We start from the raw sequence: 21,134 nt of genomic DNA on the forward strand, positions 1-21,134 counted from the left end.
AGCGGATGCTATCGACCACCACTGTAAGTGCCGACTCAGTGCTGTGGGTCCTCCGGAAACCGTGCTGTGAGGGATCAAGAGAGTTGGTACTGTCAAGGAAAGCACTCAAGTGGAGGTTAAGATGAGTCTCCAAAAGTTTAGCAGGGGCAGGGAGAAGGGCCTCTGCGTGTACAACAAATGCTTAGCACTGCCCTCTGATACGCCCCACTGCTTGTCCACACTCCCACAAAAGACAGTGTCAGTATTATCTACTTTAGCCTCTGTAAACCAATCGGGGACCGACTGGACTCTCTGCATAGTATACTTCGTTTTAGTACACTATATAGATAGCCAGCTTCCTACAGCCACTATCTTAATTGCCATAAGTAATAATCCGGTGTAAATACAATCCATACGTCAATGCCTATTCTTCTTAGGTTGTCAGGGCTTGAAGAATGTACTATAAAGTTAACACTGCCTGGGTTAAAACCTATTCTTCTAACAATATAATTACTCTATCTTTGAAAAATAAAAATGAAACAGGTAAAGACAAGTGTGAACAGCTCACTTTTTTTGGTAAAATGACTAATACTATAATCCATTCTGCCTCGTCTATAATGAAAATTGTCTGATCTCGATATACACCTTCCTACTCGTTTCTTGACGGGTGCGTGCCGTGGATAGTGACAACGGAACGCCACAGCGGTCCGAGGTTGCTTCACGTGCGAGTCATAAACAGACGTATTCTTGTCTCGAGCGCTCTCAGAAGCGCCCCGCCCACACCGTTCGGTCTTGAGTTTCAGTTGCTGTTTTCTCGTCTCCATAGAGACAGCAGCGCTGCAGGCCAGCCCACACTGTTGACGATGGGGTGAATCTGACTTAAACTTGCGTTATGTGCGAGGTGGGTCCGAAGTCCGGTGTGCGTAAGGAAGAAGGTCCAACATGCGAGGTGTCCATCGAGGGTTCAGACAGTAAATCGCGCAGGGAAGGTCTGACATGCCCTGTGCGCCAAGAAGGTCAAACAAGCGAAGTGCGCAAGGAGGACCCAACGCGTAAATTGTTCAATGAGGGCCCAGTGTGCGAAGTACAAAAGGCGCATTCGGTGCACAGTGTGCGAAAAGAAAGTCAACCCAGCCAAGTATACAAGGAAGGCCAGACGTCCTCTATGCGCCAAGAAGGTCCAACGAGCAATGTGTCTCACAAAGGTGTAAGTTTTGATGTAAACAAGGAGAGTTTAACAGACATTCCCAAAGACGGCCAGTCTCGTGCAGTGTACAAGGAAGGTTCAACGTGTGAGGAGCACAAGGAGGGTACAACTTATAAAATGGGCAAAATGGGTCCAACCAGTGACGTGAGCATGAAGGGTCCAATATGTGAAGTGAACAAGGAGGAACCAACTAGTAAAGTGGGCCAGAACGGTCCAACGTGTAAAGTGCGCAAGAAGCATTCGGCGTGTGGGGTGCAGAAAATGGGAGCAGTATGTGAAGTGCGTGGGGAGGAACCAACGTCTGGTGTGCGCAAGGAAGATCCAACGTGTGCAGTGCGCAAGGGCACTCCGCCACGCTCAGGCCCAAGAGAGCGCGAGTGCATCCGAGTACCACCGTGCGCCGCCGCCATGGTGTCCATAGGAACCAACACCGACTTGAAAGGGTAAGTGGGAGGGAAGAATACTCGACCTAAGGCATGAATCAGAAGTAAGTCAAGATAAGCATTTACAATGCAATGGTCTCGGCATTCTTAAAGTTAGAGCTATTGGCATTGCTCATGACATTATTTTTATTTATGTTTTAAAAAAAACATAAATAAATGGCATTGTCATTTACAATGCCAATAGCAGGGCAGGAGAGCAAGCACAACGAACGAGGGGGCAGGACAGCAAGCACAAGCAACGAGGGGGCAGGAGAGCAAGCACAAGCAACGAGGGGGCAGGACAGCAAACACAAGCAACGAGGGGGGCAGGACAGCAAGCACAAGCAACGAGGGGGGCAGGAGAGCAAGCACAAGCAATGAGGGGGCAGGATAGCAAGCACGAGCAACAAGGGGGCAGGACAGCAAGCACAAGCAACGAGGGGGGCAGGCGAGCAAGCACAAGCAACGAGGGGGCAGGACAGCAAACACAAGCAACGAGGGGGGCAGGACAGCAAGCACAAGCAACGAGGGGGGCAGGAGAGCAAGCACAAGCAATGAGGGGGCAGGATAGCAAGCACGAGCAACAAGGGGGCAGGACAGCAAGCACAAGCAACGAGGGGGGCAGGCGAGCAAGCACAAGCAACGTGCGGGCAGGACAGCAAGCACAATCAACGAGGGGGTGCAGGAGAGCAAGACAGCAAGCACAAGCAACGAGGAGGGGCAGGAGAGCAAGCACAAGCAACGAGGGGGGGGCAGGAGAGCAAGCACGAGCAACGAGGGGGCAGGACAGCAAGCACAAGCAACAAGGGGGGGCAAGACAGCAAGCACGAGCAACGAGGGGGGGCAGGTCAGCAAGCACAAGCAATGAGGGGGGCAGGACAGCAAGCACAACCAGCGAGGGGGGGCAGGATAGCAAGCACAACCAACAAGGGGGGCAAGGGAGCAAGCACGAGCAATGAGGGGGGCAGGACAGCAAGCACAAGCAATGAGGGGGGCATGACAGCAAGCACAACCAGCGAGGGGGGGGGCAGGACAGCAAGCATAACCAACGAGGGGGGGCAGGGGAGCAAGCACAACCAACGAGAGGGGGCAGGAGAGCAAGCACAAGCAACGAGGGGGCAGGGGCAGGAGAGCAAGCACAAGCAACGAGGGGGCAGGAGAGCAAGCACAAGCAACGAGGGGGCAGGACAGCAAGCACAAGCAATGACGGGGGGCAGGAGAGCAAGCACAAGCAACGAGGGGGGGCAGGACAGCAAGCACAAGCAACAAGGGGGGGCAGGACAGCAAGCACAAGCAACGAGGGGACAAGACAGCAAGGACAAGCAACGAGGGGGCAGGACAGCAAGCATGAGGTGGCAGGACAGCAAGCACAAGCAACGAGGGGAGGGCAGGAGAGCAAGCACAAGCAACGAGGGAGGCAGGACAGCAACCACGAGTAACGAGGGGAAAGGACAGCAAGCACAGCAACGAGGGGGCAAGACAACAAGCACAAGCAATGAGGGGGCAGGACAGCAAGCACAAGCAACGAGGGGGGGCAGGAGAGCAAGCACAACCAGCGAGGGGGAGCAGGCGAGCAAGTACAACCAACGAGGGGGCAGTACAGCAAGCACAAGCAACGAGGGGGCAGTACAGCAAGCACAAGCAACGAGGGGGCAGGAGAGCAAGCACAAGCAACAAGGGGGCAGGAGAGCAAGCACAAGCACAAGCAACGAGGGGGCAGGAGAGCAAGCACAAGCAACGAGGGAGCAGGAGAGCAAGCACAAGCAACAAGGGGGCAGGAGAGCATGCACGAGCAACGAGGGGGCAGGAGAGCAAGCACGAGCAACGAGGGGGCAGGACAGCAAGCACAAGCAATGAGGGGGCAGGAGAGCAAGCACAAGCAACGAAGGGGCAGGACAGCAAACACAAGCAATGAGGGGGCAGGAGAGCAAGCACAAGCAACTAGGGGGGCAGGAGAGCAAGCACAAGCAACGAGGAGGGGCAGGAGAGCAAGCACAAGCAACGAGGGGGCAGGACAGCAAGCACAAGCAACGAGGGGGGCAGGACAGCAAGCATGAGCAACAAGGGGGGGGCAGGACAGCAAGCACAAGCAACGAGGAGGGGCAGGAGAGCAAGCACAAGCAACGAGGGGGCAGGACAGCAAGCACAAGCAACGAGGGGGGACAGGAGAGCAAGCACGAGCAACGAGGGGGCAGGACAGCAAGCACGAGCAACGAGGGGGCAGGACAGCAAGCACAAGCAATGAGGGGAGGCAGGAGAGCAAGCACAAGCAACGAGGGGGGCAGGAGAGCAAGTACAAGTAACGAGGAGGGGGCCGGAAAGCAAGCACGAGCAACGAGGGGGCAGGACAGCAAGCACAAGCAACGAGGGGGGGCAGGACAGCAAGCACGAGCAACGAGGGGGGGCAGGACAGCAAGCACAAGCAAAGAGGGGGGGCAGGACAGCAAGCACAAGCAACAAGGGGGGGCAGGAGAGCAGGAGGCAGGACAGCAAGCACAAGCAATGAGGGGGGGCAGGACAGCAAGCACAAGCAACGAGGGGGGCAGGAGAGCAAGCACGAGCAACGAGGGGGCAAGACAGCAAGTACAAGCAACGAGGGGGCAAGACAGCAAGCAAAAGCAACGAGGAGGGGCAGGACAGTAAGCACGAGCAACAAGGGGGGCAGGAGAGCAAGCACAAGAAACGGGGGGCAGGAAAGCAAGCACGAGCAACGAGGGGGCAGGACAGCAAGCACAAGCAACGAGGGGGGACAGGACAGCAAGCACTCACTGGAGGACTCGGCAGCTTCTCGACTTCTTGCGGCGGCGGTCTGGCAGAAATGGCGTCAGAAAAGCGCCGACATTTTCGCATTCGGGGGCGTGGTTTTTGCTGTTCTGTGACGGATGATGTCACAGAGTTAAAAACTGCAAAAAACACGTCCCCGAATCCGAAAAAGACGGGGCTTGAACGGAGTGATGCCCCTCTCCTCCAATGGCTGGCCTCCGTTTAGGAAGCCAGCCAATGGAGAAGAGGGACGGGTTCAAGCCCCCATACTAAGAAACATTAAATCTCGGAGCGAGACTGCGCAAGCGCAGCCTTCGGTCCGAAACCTAAAAAAAAGAGTGGCAGGATACCAGTCCATTTAAAGTGGCCATGTATGACCAGCAAAACACAAACAATTGAAGAAGGGTCTGAGGGAAATTTAAAGACCTGCCCAGTTCGTATCCCCCTAACTGTAATCCTAACAACAAAAGAACCGGGGGTCTATAACGGAGCTTCAAGTACTCCGAGATGCTGCAAAACTGCTACATAAGTGAGTTAGGCACTAATAGAGCTATATAAGTCTCTATATCAGAATGTGTGCCAGGACAAACCTGTCGAAGGACCTACTGAGATTGTTGGTAAGACCTGTACAGAGATTTGTTGGATTCCCATCAAATAGGTATGTAGATCAAGTGTTCTCATTTGGTCATCCAAGTTTTTCGCCTATTGATCCTTCTACCCCTTGTTTTTAACTCACACATCTTTTGATTTTTGCATGGCACTCGATCCCATCTTGATCATTTGTTCATGAGTACCTTAGCGATTCATGGTGCGACCTAATTGAGTAAGGGCGATGGATGGGTCTCATTGATCAAGAGACATACCACCCCATTTTTGGATGACCAAATGAGAACAATTGATCTACATACCTATTTGATGGGAATCCAACACATCTCTGTACGGGTCTTACCAACAATCTCAGTAGGTCCTTCGACAGGTTTGTCCTGGCACACATTCTGATATAAAGACTTATATAGCTCTATTAGCGCCTAACTCATGTATGACCAGACCCTTTTTTTCATTCACTTCTTGTATTATGGTCTAAACTCTATGCTTCTCTTAGATATATATACTATCTGTAAAATGCAAAATGATATCCCCTGTCCGCTCAGGAAATAATTGCTTAGTTGAGATACCAAAGGTGAAATACACCAGAAAGAGTGACAAGTCTGTTTCCTTTATGACACCCTCTCTCGGGAAAGTACTGCTGTTTGCTGTTAGTGAAAATAATAATCATAACTCCTTCTTCAAATATCGCAAGACATGCCTTCTTAGGTCTCGCCTGAGCCAGCGCATGCGCTACTCTGGCAAGACACTTAGTAAGAGCGCTTTTAAAAGTCCGACCACCCGCTTTTGCTGGCCTCAAGCTTGCAGTTATGCGCACATCCACCATCTGGCTTCCTGTCATGGCTCATTAAGCCTTACAAACCTTACAGCGTGCAAATCACTCTTATTTCCATGCTCCTCCACCCTCTGCTCTCACTACCCCCTCCCTTCTCCCCCTCCCTCCTCGTTTGTCACTGGGCGGGCTACAGCTTGTGTTAATTCCCTCCCCCTCCCCACCACACTTCCCTCTAACACTTGGCACCTGCACTTTGCCCTTCCCCCTGCCCCACCACAGATCCTGTCTTGTATGTTGGTCCCTTCGATTCCACTTTGCTGGCCGCTATGTCCGTCCTTCCTCCCTCTGGCGAAACCACCTTTACCCCTCATTCTTTTATCTCGTTAAAGTTAAGGAGTGGAAATTAATCCTGGAAGGGAAAGGAGATAAGCGTAAGGATGACGCTGACCACCGCCACAATATTTATCATCCATTTTACAGAACGGTCCTCTTTCATCTGATGGGCTGTGACTTTCTCTTCCATAAGTATTTCGGTTTGATGCATCGTTTCTGCACTGCTCATGCGAGGCTGTTTACAAAATACACTCCTTATTTCACGGGCTGCGTCGCAATCTGGGAGCTCCTTTGTGATTATAGGGGATGGATTCAGACTGTCATCGTCGCGCGCACCATCAGCCGGGTTTTCACTTGCAAAAGGCTAAGTGAAAACCGTCATTTATTACGAGAAGAGCAATCCAAGATATTTTGCTTGGACGCGGGCCCTGCAGCCGGTTGCCGGGCATTCCTGGCTGCTTTGCTTTCATTGGCTACTTGATTTTTTACCCTCAATTTCATTCTCTTAATTTGGGCTTAAAAACAATATACTCACACTTTGATTTTGTTTCAAAGAGCGGGCACGTGTACCCTCTACTAACGTACTGCAAATTCTGAAAGCCAGCGTTAAAAAGCAATTAAGCTGTCTGAGAAGAAAACAGAATCTTTGCTTTATAGCCACAATCGTTTCTCATCTGTTAAATTGTTGCCATAGCTGACATTAGACTAGGACTAGTCCAGTCGCACACCTCAACCACATTATCACTCAGCACCACCACAGCATCACTCAGAGACCCAACCATATCATTCAGCGCCACCACAGCATCAGTCAGCACCACCACAGCATCACTCAGCACCACCACAGCCTCACTCAGGGCCAGCACAGCATCGCTCAGCATCACCACAGCATTAGTCAGCACCTCCACATCATTACTCTGCACTACCACAGCATCACTCAGGGACACCACAGCATCCCTCACCTTCACCACAATATCACTCAGCACCACCACAGCATCACTCAGTAACACCGCAGCATCACTCATTACCACCACAGCATCACCACAGCAACAGGCATCACCACAACAGCATCACTCACCTACCTTGCTGCCAAAACCTGGAACTCCCTCCCCACCCATCTCCGCCTTACCCAAAACCACCTCTCCTTCAGAAAACAACTCAAAACCTGGATATTTGATAAGTAACCCCCAACCTCCCTCAAGAGCCTTGAGACCCTCTGGGTGAGTAGTGCGCTATACAAATGCCAAACTTGAACTTGAACTTGAACTAGGGTCACCACAGCATCACTCAGGGCCAGCACAGCTTTACTCAACGAAACCACAGCATCACTCAGCACCACCACTGCATCACTCAGGAACATCACAGCATCACTCAGTACCACCACTGCATCACTATATGCTACCCCAGCATCACTCTACAGCGCCACAGCATCAATCAGCATCACCACAGCATCAGTCAGCACCACTACAGCATCACACAGGACGGCCACAGCATAACTCAGGGCCAGCACAACATCACTCAACTACACCACAGCATCACTCAGTGCTTCTTACACTTTTTAATTACAGCTTCTCAGCATGCTGCACAGCAGCCACACTTCTCTACTGTGCAGCTTACAAACACTGGCAAAGTTAATAGCTCTACCTAAACACTTAAAAGCCCCCCCCCCAATGCATAGCCAATAGGTCTCGCCTTTAGGACATTATAAATGTTTAGTTATCCAGCACAATATCCTTAATTAAATAACATCAAGTGTTGCATAGCTAAACACTTATAAGTTCCCAAAGCGAGAACTATTGGCTATGCCAATGCTTGCTAAGAATAACTAATTGTCTCTGTTGGTTATATACCTTGCTATGGATAGGTCTTAGCTCCTATACACTTTGGTAGCTGTTGTGCCTAAAAGTTTCATTTCAAGTCATTCATTCATTCTCAAACTTTCCTCAGGCCAACCAGTATTAAGTGGTATATATTGCAAAACGATGCTTCCCCCCTTCACCACCCCAACCTAGCAAAACGTGGTAAAGAAACCTAGAGGTACTACTATTTCACAGACACATATTTAAAGCCATTTAAACAAATATGCATAGTTTGCTGCACACATATTTTTTTGGCAATCTCTCCCCATTTCATAGCAAGCCCTGTTCAATTCCTGCTTTCCTCATTTTCACCCTATGTTCATTACACCCACCAATGACAACACATCTGAATGACATTCAGGCCCAGATTTACTACTGTTTAGCACTAGGGTTGCATCACTTTTGTGGTGAAGCCCAACACAAAATTGATTCAGAGATCTACAAGGCTACGCAAAGCCCGATTTGCATGATTTTGTAAAAAAATAACGCAATGCTGTGCAAATTCATATGGGTTTGTGCCAAAATAGTGCGCCTACCCGAGGCTGACCTAGCAAGGAAAGATAACTCCTTGTTACTTCCTCTGTGCAGCTAAGTTTTCTGCAGCACACATACAAAGAGGATTATGCCTTTAACAACAAAAACGATTTTGACCACAACGTAAACACCCTTGCGTTGTGGTCCAGGGGTGCTAGCGTTGGTGATAGGCATTCAGAATTGCACCAGCGCTATGAGAGAGCAGAACTGCGCCATATCTTAGGCAGATATGGTGCATTTCTGCTGGCTTCCTCTGACGCAATGTAGAGCAGCAACTTCCCTTGCTGTGTTACATTGTGTCAACGTTTAGTAAATCTGGACCCTAATATTTTTCCTCCACATCATATAATTGGTATTGCTGACTATTGTAATGCTGTTGGTCTGTTCCCTTTATAATGAAAAAAGGGAAGAAGAGTAAGATTTTTTGTGTGTGTGTAGAGGAGTGATAACTATTAAAATTAGGACCAGGTAAAAAGTTTTATGATGTATTGCTGCATAAATCCAAGTAATTCGGTTTAGCGCATGTAGAATGGTCCTATGATGTAAAAAGTCCATAAGACAAATTATTTTCCAAAGTAAGATTTATTCCACTGATAGTACCCACGACCGCTTGCAACAGCAGCAGGACAGTCAATAAGTCACAAACCCACATTCCAGAATACCCTACTAACATGACATGATTCTATTCTACTATATCCATGACAGCCTTAAAGACACATGCCTGAACCAAAGAGTAACAATAATACACCCATACTACACATCCTCCTTTTTTAAATAAAACAAAACAAAGTTCTAGCAACTCAATAGTACACATAATCCCCAGCCTGAACAGGAGCAGTTCTAACTCTGCCACTACTCCTATGCATACCACGCCCATCACCACAAGGCGTGTTACACACACCTGCTCTTTCCATGAACGAATTGGAAACCCTTCGCTCATTATCTCCTCTGTCAACATCAGTACTGTGTGAACTTCCATTGCAGGAATTACCAACACCACCCTCAAAAGAATGAGTAAAATCAGCCATATCAAACCAATCATTTCTCACCAACTCACTCTTCATGACCTCACTCTGGTTACTCACTCTCTGACCAATTATAGTAGCTCGTTCTGAACTCAACTTGACCAATGCATTTTGATGTAATCCAAAGAAGAAGTCTAAAGGGAGCCTTTAAGTAAGTAATAAGTAAGAGGTTTATTTAAGCTTAGGTACAGATCAGGTTTAGATAGTAAGTAGAAGATATAATGTTGAGCCCCACCGGGAGCAGCATCCTTGCTGCTTAGCCCACACACTCCAACTGTTTCTCTCTCCACTCCACCAGGCACTCCAGCATTCCACTCCCTCATCAAGCATTCTAACATTCCACATACACATCACATTCATACTGGCTTAGCAGTAGGGAATGGGTAACCAGGAAAAGGATGCATTATAAGAAATCAAGGTATAACACCTCCCCTTCCCTTGGGAAAACAATGAATAATGATTTCTACAACAATGCACAATAAATGTACAGTACAAAAGAGAAATATACAATATACTAATAATACCTGCAAATTTAAAAGAACTAAGAATAGGAGGATTATCCACTTTCCAACAATACTGAATAAAAATAGAAATTACGCAGTGGGAGAAAGGAGGACATCAAAGATGTGGTGTAATTCCCTCATGATTCACTCCCTCTTGCACACCACACATAGCACACCTGACATAACAAGAAGTTTCAGGTAAGGCACAGTACACAACCCCTCAACGCACACCTAGGTAAAAATTATACAGTGGTAATATTGTGCAGGACTAAGAGAATCGATAAAACCAAAGACGTGGTGTAATTCCCTCATTATTCACCCCCTTCTAAACACCACATATGGCAAAACTGACATAACAAGAAGTTTCAGGTAAGACACAGTACAGAGTATACAGCCCCACAATCAACAGCTAGGCAAAAAACAGTACAGAGTACACAACTCCTCAACGTACACCTAGGCAAAACAAACATTAGAGAGTGCACAACCCCACAACGCACAGCTAGGCAAAAAACAGTACAGAGTACACAACTACTCAACGCACACCTAGGCAAAACAAACATTAGAGAGTGCACAACCCCACAACGCACAGCTAGGCAAAAAACAGTACAGAGTACACAACTACTCAACGCACACCTAGGCAAAACAAACAGTACAGAGTACACAACCCCACAACGAACAGCTAGGCAAACAAACAGTACAGAGTACACAACTCCTCAACGCACAGCTAGGCAAAATACAGCACAGGGTACATGACCCCTCAACTCACCTCTAGGTAAACAAATGAACAGTGTACACAACCCCTAAACTCACCACTAGGTAAAACAAATGTATAGGGCACACGGCCCGTAAACTCACCCCTAGGTAAAACAAAGTACAGGGTACACAACTCTTCAACGATGCCTGACTAAATTTGCATAGTATAACAACACCACCAACAATAGAAACATGGCAGCACATTCAACATAGCAATAAAAGAACACAATGGCCGAACCACAAATACATCTCACCCAATTTACTTCTGCCAATGGATTATTAAGTCACCTCATTCACATCAACAGGACATCGGATCACATAAATCAGCATACATATAAATCACATTTCGCAATAACTGGCATAGTAATACAACTGCATGTAGAATGAACTAAGAAAATAGGCACAAAACACGGAGAGATAAGAAACAGCAGCACCAGTGAGCGGCCACTCACCCGAACAAAATGTTAATGAGAAGCAAAAATTTTCACTGTTCATTTGTGCCAGGCTGGCTCAAGTAGAAACATTTTTTTAAGAGTACCGCGCTGTCCTTAGAAGTTGCGCACACACCTCCCTTATTGCTGAAAGTTGCCGCAATCAAACGTTTTACAGTTCTCCTCTTGCTTATTCAATGCAGATCACTGTAAACAGGGCCAGAAACACCCCACCTTAAAGGAGGATGGAAATTAAATGATGATGCCAACATTGAGCTTGAATGCACTTGAGTGCCACCAATAGGTGAACAAACTACACTGGACTCACCCGTGCCAACGACCTCCACAGGCCGGAGACATGTTTTGGTCCGCAGCCTCCTCCACTCGCAAGTACATTTACGGAACAGTGCTGGACAAACATGCCTCATGCTTTGTGCAGATTCAAAAGCCTCACCACCAGTCATGCTTGTACATACAAGCTAGATCTGTGCACTGCCTTCAACACAGATGGCTGCACGCTGGAGTGAGCAGCTTTGGGTGGCTCACTGCAAGGACGTGCTCTCCTAACGTCTCTGAGCAGCGCAACATCGTGCAACAGCTCGCACTCTACAAGATCTTCATGTGAGCTTAAGGCCATTCTCTAAGCTTGCTGCTCCACAGCAACAGACGTCATAGATGCCTCTTTTGAAAATCAGGGTGTGCATTGCTACAGCAGGTAACATTTAAATAATAATAACTGGCTGTACACTGACTTCACGGTTCACACGCTGTTGTAAAAATAAGTTGTTCGTAGCACACTCACCATTTTTAATGTACAGGTCACAGTACTCCTCATTACACTTCACACCTTGGTGCACAGCAACAGCAGCTCCACAAGAAACTAGGCAGAAGTTTTAATCAAGTGTCCAAACTGTGCCTAGTTGCTCTAGCAGGTTCACATAACCGAAAAGTAGCAGGACATAAGGCTCCAATCCTGTGCAGCAATCCCTAGCCGCCTCTGTATTTTGCAAAATGACTCCACCAAAGTACCACCACATACATCAATATCGTAGTACTTGCCAGGTCCCCATCTTGGTAGAAAAGTGTCTGAAGATTTGCCAGTCTTCAAAGCACACTGGTTAGCACCAAATTGATGTTCAAATCTGTAAATGAATAGAAAGGTCAAATTCCCTAGGCAGGCTTTCCAGGTGGTAAAGGACACTGGTATGGCTAGGGAGGGCTTTATCTTCCTTAAAGTTTCAAGCCTTACCTTAAGTTTCCATGGTAGTTTCCAGTACAGTTCATCTTGTTTCAAATTTAAAGTATCTTCACCTAAGGTACACTTGATCTTTAAGAACACAGAGATTGTGTCTCCAAATCGTGCAATTGAGGTAATCCAAAGAAGAAGTCCAGAGGTAGCCATGAGGTAGGTAGTAAGTAAGACGTTTATTTAAGCTTAGTTACAGATCAGGTTTAGATAGTAAGTAGAAGATGTAATGTTGAGCCCCACCTGGAGCAGCATCCTTGCTGCTCAGCCCACACACTCCAACTGTCTCCCTCTCCACTCCACCAGGCACTCCAGCATTCCACTCCCTCATCAAGCATTCTAACACTCCACATACACATCACATTCAACTGGATGAGCAGCAGGCAATGGGTAATCAGGAAAAGTATGCATTGTATGAAATCAAGGTATAACACATTTCTAGTCCCCAACCCTCTGTCTTGCAACAAAACAGCCATCCTAGTACCTTAAGTGGTTTATGAAAATTTAGATTGTCCTTTCACCACCTTAACAGGTTTTTGTATTAAAACGCAGCCCCCCCGGTGTTAGACCTGTCAGCCCTTTGAGTTGTCCCTCCTGATTTTTATCCCCTTCTTGTTGTATACTTTTTGTGTCCACTACATTTTTTTGGTGTTTGACCCTAGGTCTCTGGGCACTCCATTGCTACTAATTAGTAATGGAGTGCAGGTGCTCTTCTAAAATGGAGGAATAGTAGCAGGTCATGTACAAAATGGTGGCCTTCCAACTGCCAAAATTTCACCTCTCAGCCTAGAGCCATAGGTTGGCATGAGAGGTTCCAGAACTTTCTGGGCCCCTCTGGACACTCAGGGCTTAGGCTATATAAGGTGGAAGGTGGGGCGGCCATTTTGTGTGTGCCAGGAGAGTTGTGAGGAGAACTTGGTGAGGAGTGAGGCAATAACGTGGGGAGGAAGGCGCACTGAGTTGGGTTGGATCGTCCCTTGGGCCGGCCACTCTTCTCCCCTGACGCGACCCCCTGCCTGTTAACCAAGCCCTGCTGCCATTATCTTCCTGATAGCACCTTCACCCCCTTCTAGCCCTCCTGGTGAAAAGGACCTGGCGAAACCCTGATAAGCTGAGGGTAGTTGGAATAGGAGCTAGGAAGTGGGGATATCAGTCTCTAAAAGGAAGACCAGAACGGAGGTGTGATCCGCCTTCTCCCTGTCACCGCCTGCAGAGCTTTTGTCATCGGCGCTGTGAGGCCATAAATCAACTGCACAGAGCCCGGATTAATGAAGAACAGTGTTGTCGGAGGCTAACGGAGACTCAGCACTACAAGCCTGCAACTAAGCTTACCGTGGATGACCTGAGTGCTGGGTGAAAGGCGCCTTTTGTTGCCAGTCTTTGCCCTCCCTTATCACAGGTGTCCCATATGTGGGTTTCCTTCCCCCCGCTTTGGTGGTATAGCGGGAGCCGTCAGGCATAGCTGCTGGAGGGAGGAAGCTGACTGAAATCTGCCCGGCAAGTTCACTGCGACGTCGGAAGGGGAGGGGAGAAGCTGACGAGGGCTTGGCTCGGGCGGAGTCCTTCCTTTGTGAAGCCGTCAAGTGGGAGGAATGCGGAAGTGCTGAGGAGCGCCGATCGAAGCCGCGGAGGTGCTGAGAAGCGACTGATTCAGCTCCGGCCAGGAGACGATTAGAAATCAGCCTCAGAGGGGAGCCTACCCATGCTGAAGTAAGCGTCGGCTGGAGATCGGGCCCGAATAAAGCAAAGCCTTACCCTGACAGAAATCAAAACGCTAGGTGTCTGGCTGGAACCGAACCTCACCATGAAGACCCAGGCCACCAAGACCGCTGGAACATGTTTTGGCCTCCTGCGGTCAATTCACAAAATTCTCCCTCTCCCCCCCCCCCTGTCCAGGAAACTTTTGGTTCAAGGACTCATTTTAGCCCGGCTTGACTACAGTAACGCCGTCTACCTCGGCGCTCCGGAATTCACCTTGGCCAAACTCCAACGGGCACAAAACGCCGCGGCAAGGCTCATTATGAACCTCCCTCCCAGAGCCTCTGCCAAACCGGCCCTCAAGGCTCTGCACTGGCTCCCTGTCCGCCAGCGAGTAGAGTTTAAAGCCATGTGCACCAGCCACAAACTCATCAATGGTGCCGGCCCGGCCGCCCTGAAAGACCTGGTCGCCCCCTACAAAGCCCCAAGAACACTTCGATCTGACGACGAACATCTGGCCATCGTCCCAAAATTTAAGAAGGCTCGCACCGGTGGCCGTCGCTTTTCGGTCAAAGCCTCTGCAGGCTGGAACGCACTTCCCCGCAATTTGCGCCTGGAACCCTGCCACGCCCTCTTCCGGAAAAAACTAAAAACCTTTTTATTCCCTAAATAGCCTTCCGGTCCTTTCTTCTCCTGGTTTTTTACAACTCTATAGCGCGGGGATGCCTACGGGTCACCAGGCGCTCTATAAATTTATAAATAAATAAATAAATAAATAAATAAATAAATAAATAAACTGGGAAGTCTGACAGAACTAACTGAAAGAAGTAAGCTGGGAACTTAGTCTGGCGGGGAGGGAAGATCGTCATAGGACATAACTGGTGACAGTGAATTTGGCCAGACAGAGAGTATCTTGCAGGCGTTGGGATAACTTGAACCCGCTCATCTGCACCACAGTCAGCAGACCCTGTCTAATAGACTCGCACATTTAGATATTTCCAACGCCGGGGTAGAGTCTTCCTGGGAGAGAGAGACTTCAGATTGCAGCGTATAGGGGGGCTCAATTGATGGAAGAAAGAATAATGCTGGCCCAGAAATAAGACCTAACTAAGAGAGGGAAATATTCTATACAGAGGAATTAGGGTCTAGAAAGTTCACTGTGTTACCGGCCAGTCCCAAATGCGATTGTAGAATAGACCAAATGATTTTATGAAATGCTAAATTAACCTGCCTGTTTTCCTCTAAATACCCAGCTGCTTGAACCAATATATGAGTATACATTCTCTGGGACTATCTGCTGAATCCTTGTATCTTCATGTTTGTAATGAAAATGAGTCCTCAAGGGTAATGTACCGTTATAATTATTCTGCTGGTAATGAGAGGGCTAATCAGAGTGTAAGATTTCAAAGAATTGCCATGTCATGTATGTACCAAAGTCAGTAGTACCATGGTGAGGACTGTTTGATGAATTTAACTATGATGTAATTTGGGAACTAAAGTAAGAAGAAAAGAGATAAAACCTGTCTACTTTTTAGGTCTCGCCTGGAAATCGCATCCGAAGGATGCGTCCAGGGCGGAGACTTATAGCTGTCCGATGCCGGGGAATGAGGGACAAAAAACTATCACGAGCTTTAGCAGGCGGATTTGGCTGCGCAAACGCGCACGTTCCGTCCTGCGCCACGCCGTGCACTTCCCTCCCATACTCCCAGCAAGTCAGGCTAACGCGCATGCATGCACACGCATTTACACTTACACGCAGGCACCCAGACAGGCAACCCCCCACAGTCACACACACACACGCATACACACAGACTCCAAGACACAGACACACACACGCACGCACGCTCACACACATACACAGCCCGCCGCCGCACGCGCGCGCGCACTCACATGCCCCCCCCAACAAGGCGAAACCCCACTCACCGGCTTCCTCGGCTCTCACCGGCAGCAGGACTCTTCCTTCCTTCTTCGGCACCGGGGCGCAGGGTAGGCTCCTGCCAGCTCCGGTGCTCAAAACAATCGCGGGCTTCCTCGGCTCTCACCGGCAGGCACCGGGGCGCAGGGTAGGCTCCTGCCTGCTCCGGTGCTCAAAACAATCGCGGGCTTCCTCGGCTCTCACCGGCAGCAGGACTCTTCCTTCCTTCTTCGGCACCGGGGCGCAGGGTAGGCTCCTGCCTGCTCCGGTGCTCAAAACAATCACGGCTCTTCCGTGGGAGGCGGGGTAGGCTCCCGCCCTCCTACTTCCTGTTTCCGGTTGTCCCGCCCGGCCTGCCTGACTTCCTGGTCGCAGGCCGGCGGCGGACTGCAGCACGCGCCATGCTTGTTCCAAGGAGAGGCCGGCGGCTTGAGCAGGGGGATGGGCAGTTTGGTGTTTGCGTGGTATAGGGAGGTGAGAGCCCAGCAGGAGGACGACAACTTGGAGTTTGTTCTCATTTCATTATATTTAATTAGTGTTCTGTGTATTTGTCAGCCTTTTTAAGACTTTCCAGTGCGGACCTCCAGCGCTGTTACGATTCATTGGATGATGAACTTGAACGTTCTCCGCCTTAGTTCCTGAAAACGCCAGGGGCACGTTTTACTTTTCCTTTCACTTCGTTGAAGGTATTAGTTACAGAACGCATCCATCTATTCAGCAGGCAGGATGGTCTTTAGGGGAACCTCCAGCGCCCTTTATATAGAACAAAACTAGAAATTCCAGTTGGTGTATTTGGCTCATCTTTCGTCCCTCTTTTATCAGTGCCCCGTCTGACTCGCTTTCTCTTTTCTAGCGCCAGCCAGACAGCAGATGTCCGCCTGCTCGAGGTTTTTTTGTTGCTGATTGTATCGCACGCTAATCTTTGAAAAGAAGTATGGTGACTCCTTGCAGCAGACAAATGCAGAGTGCAGAGTGACAGTAAGTGCAGAGTGCGTGCAGAGTGACAGTGAGTGCAGAGTGCGTGCAGAGTGACAGTGAGTGCAGAGTGAGTGCAGAGTGACAGTGAGTGCGGAGTGACAGTGAGTGCAGAGTGACAGTGAGTGCAGAGTGACAGTGAGTGCAGAGTGACAGTGAGTGCAGAGTGACAGTGAGTGCAGAGTGCGTGCAGAGTGACAGTGAGTGCAGAGTGACAGTGAGTGCAGAGTGAGTGCAGAGTGAGTGCAGAGTGACAGTGAGTGCGGAGTGACAGTGAGTGCGGAGGCACAGTGAGTGCAGAGTGACAGTGAGTGCAGAGTGACAGTGAGTGCAGAGTGACAGTGAGTGCAGAGTGCATGCAGAGTGACAGTGAGTGCAGAGTGACAGTGAGTGCAGAGTGACAGTGAGTGCAGAGTGCGTGCAGAGTGACAGTGAGTGCAGAGTGACAGTGAGTGCAGAGTGACAGTGAGTGCAGAGTGACAGTGAGTGCAGAGTGTGTGCAGAGTGACAGTGAGTGCAGAGTGCGTGCAGAGTGACAGTGAGTGCAGAGTGACAGTGAGTGCAGAGTGACAGTGAGTGCAGAGTGACAGTGAGTGCAGAGTGACAGTGCGTGCAGAGTGACAGTGAGTGCAGACTGACAGTGAGTGCAAAGTGACAGTGAGTACAGAGTGACAGTGAGTGCAGAGTGAGTGCAGAGTGAGTGCAGAGTGACAGTGAGTGCAGAGTGAGTGCAGAGTGACAGTGAGTGCAGAGTGACAGTGAGTGCAGAGTGACAGTGAGTGCAGAGTGACAGTGAGTGCAGAGTGCGTGCAGAGTGACAGTGAGTGCAGAGTGACAGTGAGTGCAGAGTGAGTGCAGAGTGAGTGCAGAGTGAGTGCAGAGTGACAGTGAGTGCAGAGTGACAGTGAGTGCAGAGTGACAGTGAGTGCAGAGTGACAGTGAGTGCAGAGTGCGTGCAGAGTAACAGTGAGTGCAGAGTGACAGTGAGTGCAGAGTGACAGTGAGTGCAGAGTGACAGTGAGTGCAGAGTGTGTGCAGAGTGACAGTGAGTGCAGAGTGCGTGCAGAGTGACAGTGAGTGCAGAGTGATAGTGAGTGCAGAGTGACAGTGAGTGCAGAGTGACAGTGAGTGCAGAGCGACAGTGAGTACAGTCACTCAGCACCACCACATTATCACTCAGAACCACCACAGCATCACTCAGAACCACCACAGCACCACTCAGCACCACCACAGCATCACTCAGCATCACTCAGCACCACCACAGCACCACCACAGCACCACCACAGCACCACCATAGCACCACTCAGCACCACCACAGCATCACTCAGCATCACCACAGCCCCATTCAGCACCACCACAGCATCACTCAGCACCACCACAGCACAAATATGTTCTCTCAATGTTTCAAGCTTTATTACAAATGTCACAAAAAGATGTTAATATTTCACTTCTGTTCTTGGATTTCGTTACAATAAAATACACTGAAAATAATCTTCACAAAAGTTATTTACAAAAGTTTAAGCTATTGCCATTATAAATTACAATCACTTTTATTAAGTATTAAAAAAAATTAAAAGCCATTGTTATTTGTAATATCAATACATCTAAGTCACGTAAATACAAATGTTGCATTACAAATGCTATAGGTGTCACATTTGCGAAAGTTATAACTATTGGCATTGTAAATGACAAAGCTATTAATTTAGCTATTTTCAAAACCAACACATAAATGAACATTTGGTGAATTACCATTAAAATATTTGACTTTTTTACTAAGATATTATTGTACTCTTTTATGCAAACAAAATTTAGATACTGCATAAATAACTTTAATAAAACATATTTTATATGTAGCTTTTTATGTAAAAAAAAAACTATAGCACAAAGCAAAAAACAATTGCCATTTACAATGCTAATAGCTCAAACTTAAATAATGCGAGACCTATTGCATTGCAAATGCTTGTTCTAAAGAAGGTGTGGTGTCATTTTTGAGTGGAAGTGCGCTGTACTACTTTTTTAAGTGTGACGCAAGTGCAACACTTTGCCTTGCAGTTAGGCCTTACCACTTGTGCCAGGCTACCCTAGGTGGACTGGTGACCCCGGGTCCAACACCCGGCACCAAGTTTCTCTCTTTCACATGCGTTCGTCTGTCATAATCTTTTTTGTAAACTGTATGCTTCTCTTTCACATGCTCAAAAATTTTCTGTAAATCTAGATTGTGGGATTGGCCCAATCTATTTAGCAACCATGTAGGACTCAACAAGGAAATAGGTTTAGGTTTTCTACCCCTTAAAAGTACATGCAGAGAAATATTGGTAGTGATATGGGGAGTGGTAATATAATCCAGACTTTGAGATGGAAATAATCTGCCACATCCAATCTGAACTGGGGTGGCAGAGTGGGCTAAAGAACGGTGATGGATTAAACCCAGATCCTTTGACTGGGTGTGAGTGTTTGATTCATTCAGATGCTCCGTCCATCACCACCCCCTTTTGTACCGCTTTTGGCTGCCATAAGTGTGGCAGGGTATGCTCAGACGTGAGTCCCTTGCTCACTTTGCCACTGGATTCTAGCAAGCCGGGCTGAAGACGGCTGGAATGCCAGACACCGGTCCTCGGAAGCTTGTTTCCGGTCCTGGGAAGACATGGCTTGGCAGTTCGGGCTGGACTGTTCCCATGAGGCACAGGGTCAGACTGATTTGCATATAGCCATGTCTGAACTGGGGTGGCAGAGTGGGCTAAAGAAAAGTGATGGATTAAACCCAGATCTTTTGACTGGGTGTGAGTGTTTGATTGATTCAGATGCTCCGTCCATCACCACCCCCTTTTGTACCACATCCAATTTATGAGCAATAGCCGTTTGTACAACTGCTTTCAACAAATGGTTTGCCCTCCCAACAAGTCCATTAGGAGCTGGACTATACATTACAAGAATATGCTTGATATCATTCTTCTTAAGAAACTTGCTAATTTCTTCCGAGACAAAATGCATCCCATTGTCTGTCACAATTTCTTTAGTAATACCTTCAATAAAAAACAAGCGTTACAAAAAGGAAATAACATAACTGGTATCAGCATTTTTAACAAAAGCAAAATACAACCATTTAGAAAAATAATCTATGGCAACAATAAGAAATCTCTTATCACCACCAAAAACATTAAATGGACCGCAAAGTCCAAGTTTATCTTTTCACATGCATCTTTAGACCATTCAACAGGACACAGGGGTGCCTTAGAAGTTTTCCAATGTTTATCGGAACACAAACACTACACACACCTCTCAACAAAAAGTTTGACCTGACCGTCAATACCAGGCCACAAATAAGGCTGTTTAGTCCTCCTGACTGTAGCAGTAATGCCCAAATGTCCTTCATGAGCCAACAAAATAATCTTTCCTCTCAAACCTACCGGTGGTACAAACATGTCTTGTTTCACCAAAATATTGTTAACCAACTACAATTCAGATGCTACTTGCGAGAAAAACATTACTTTTAAAGATCACAAGGCCAACCTTCGATCAAAAATTTTGTAACTTTATTTAAATAATCATCCTTTTCGCAACTTTCAATCAACTCCTTCTCCGTGATTTTACACTCTTCCATAACTTCACCCACAGTTAAAACAAACTCATCATCATTCCTACCAGCATCATGGTTATCTTCACTCTCCACAGGTAAATGCGACAGGCAATCAACCCTAACATTCTTTCCTCCCAGCAAGTACTTAATGTCAAAATCAAATTCTTGCCCGCAACCTAATAAGTCGTGTAGATGTTTTGTTGGAGCAACTATCACCCAACGTGTAAATCAAAGGCTTGTGGTCAGTAAATAATTAAAATTTTGTCCCCCAAATATACATTTAAAATTTTTCTGCAGCCCATGAGCACGCCAATGCCTCCAGTGCTGTAATTCCTTTCAGCTGCACTGAGTGGTCTTGAGGCAAAAGCTAATGTGGGTCACGAAAGTACTAAAAAGTAAAGAGCACAACCAAGTAGAAACGTGTACCTGTCATGGATACAGGTGGAAAAGAAGTGCACAGAACAGTGTGTTTCCTGAGGAATCAATGAAGAAATGCCCAAACAATTAAAATGGGCGCCGAAGAATGTGTGTTGTGT

The 21,134-nt window shown here is 47.9% G+C and overlaps 1 protein-coding gene across 1 annotated transcript in view; it reads left to right on the plus strand.

Annotated features, from left to right (window-relative positions):
* Window positions 1-803: 803 nt before the first annotated feature.
* Window positions 804-21,134, plus strand: part of SPMIP10 (sperm microtubule inner protein 10) — a 227,527-nt gene continuing 207,196 nt past the window's right edge. The window contains exon 1 of the mRNA XM_086961107.1: window positions 804-1,629. Coding sequence (XP_086817233.1) covers window positions 872-1,629 — 758 coding nt within the window. The 5' untranslated portion in view covers window positions 804-871. The remainder of the gene's footprint in view (window positions 1,630-21,134) is intronic.

The sequence above is a fragment of the Lissotriton vulgaris genome, chromosome 3_1 (assembly GCF_964263255.1).
Source record: "Lissotriton vulgaris chromosome 3_1, aLisVul1.2, whole genome shotgun sequence".
In the NCBI taxonomy this organism is placed as follows: Eukaryota; Metazoa; Chordata; class Amphibia; order Caudata; family Salamandridae; genus Lissotriton; species Lissotriton vulgaris.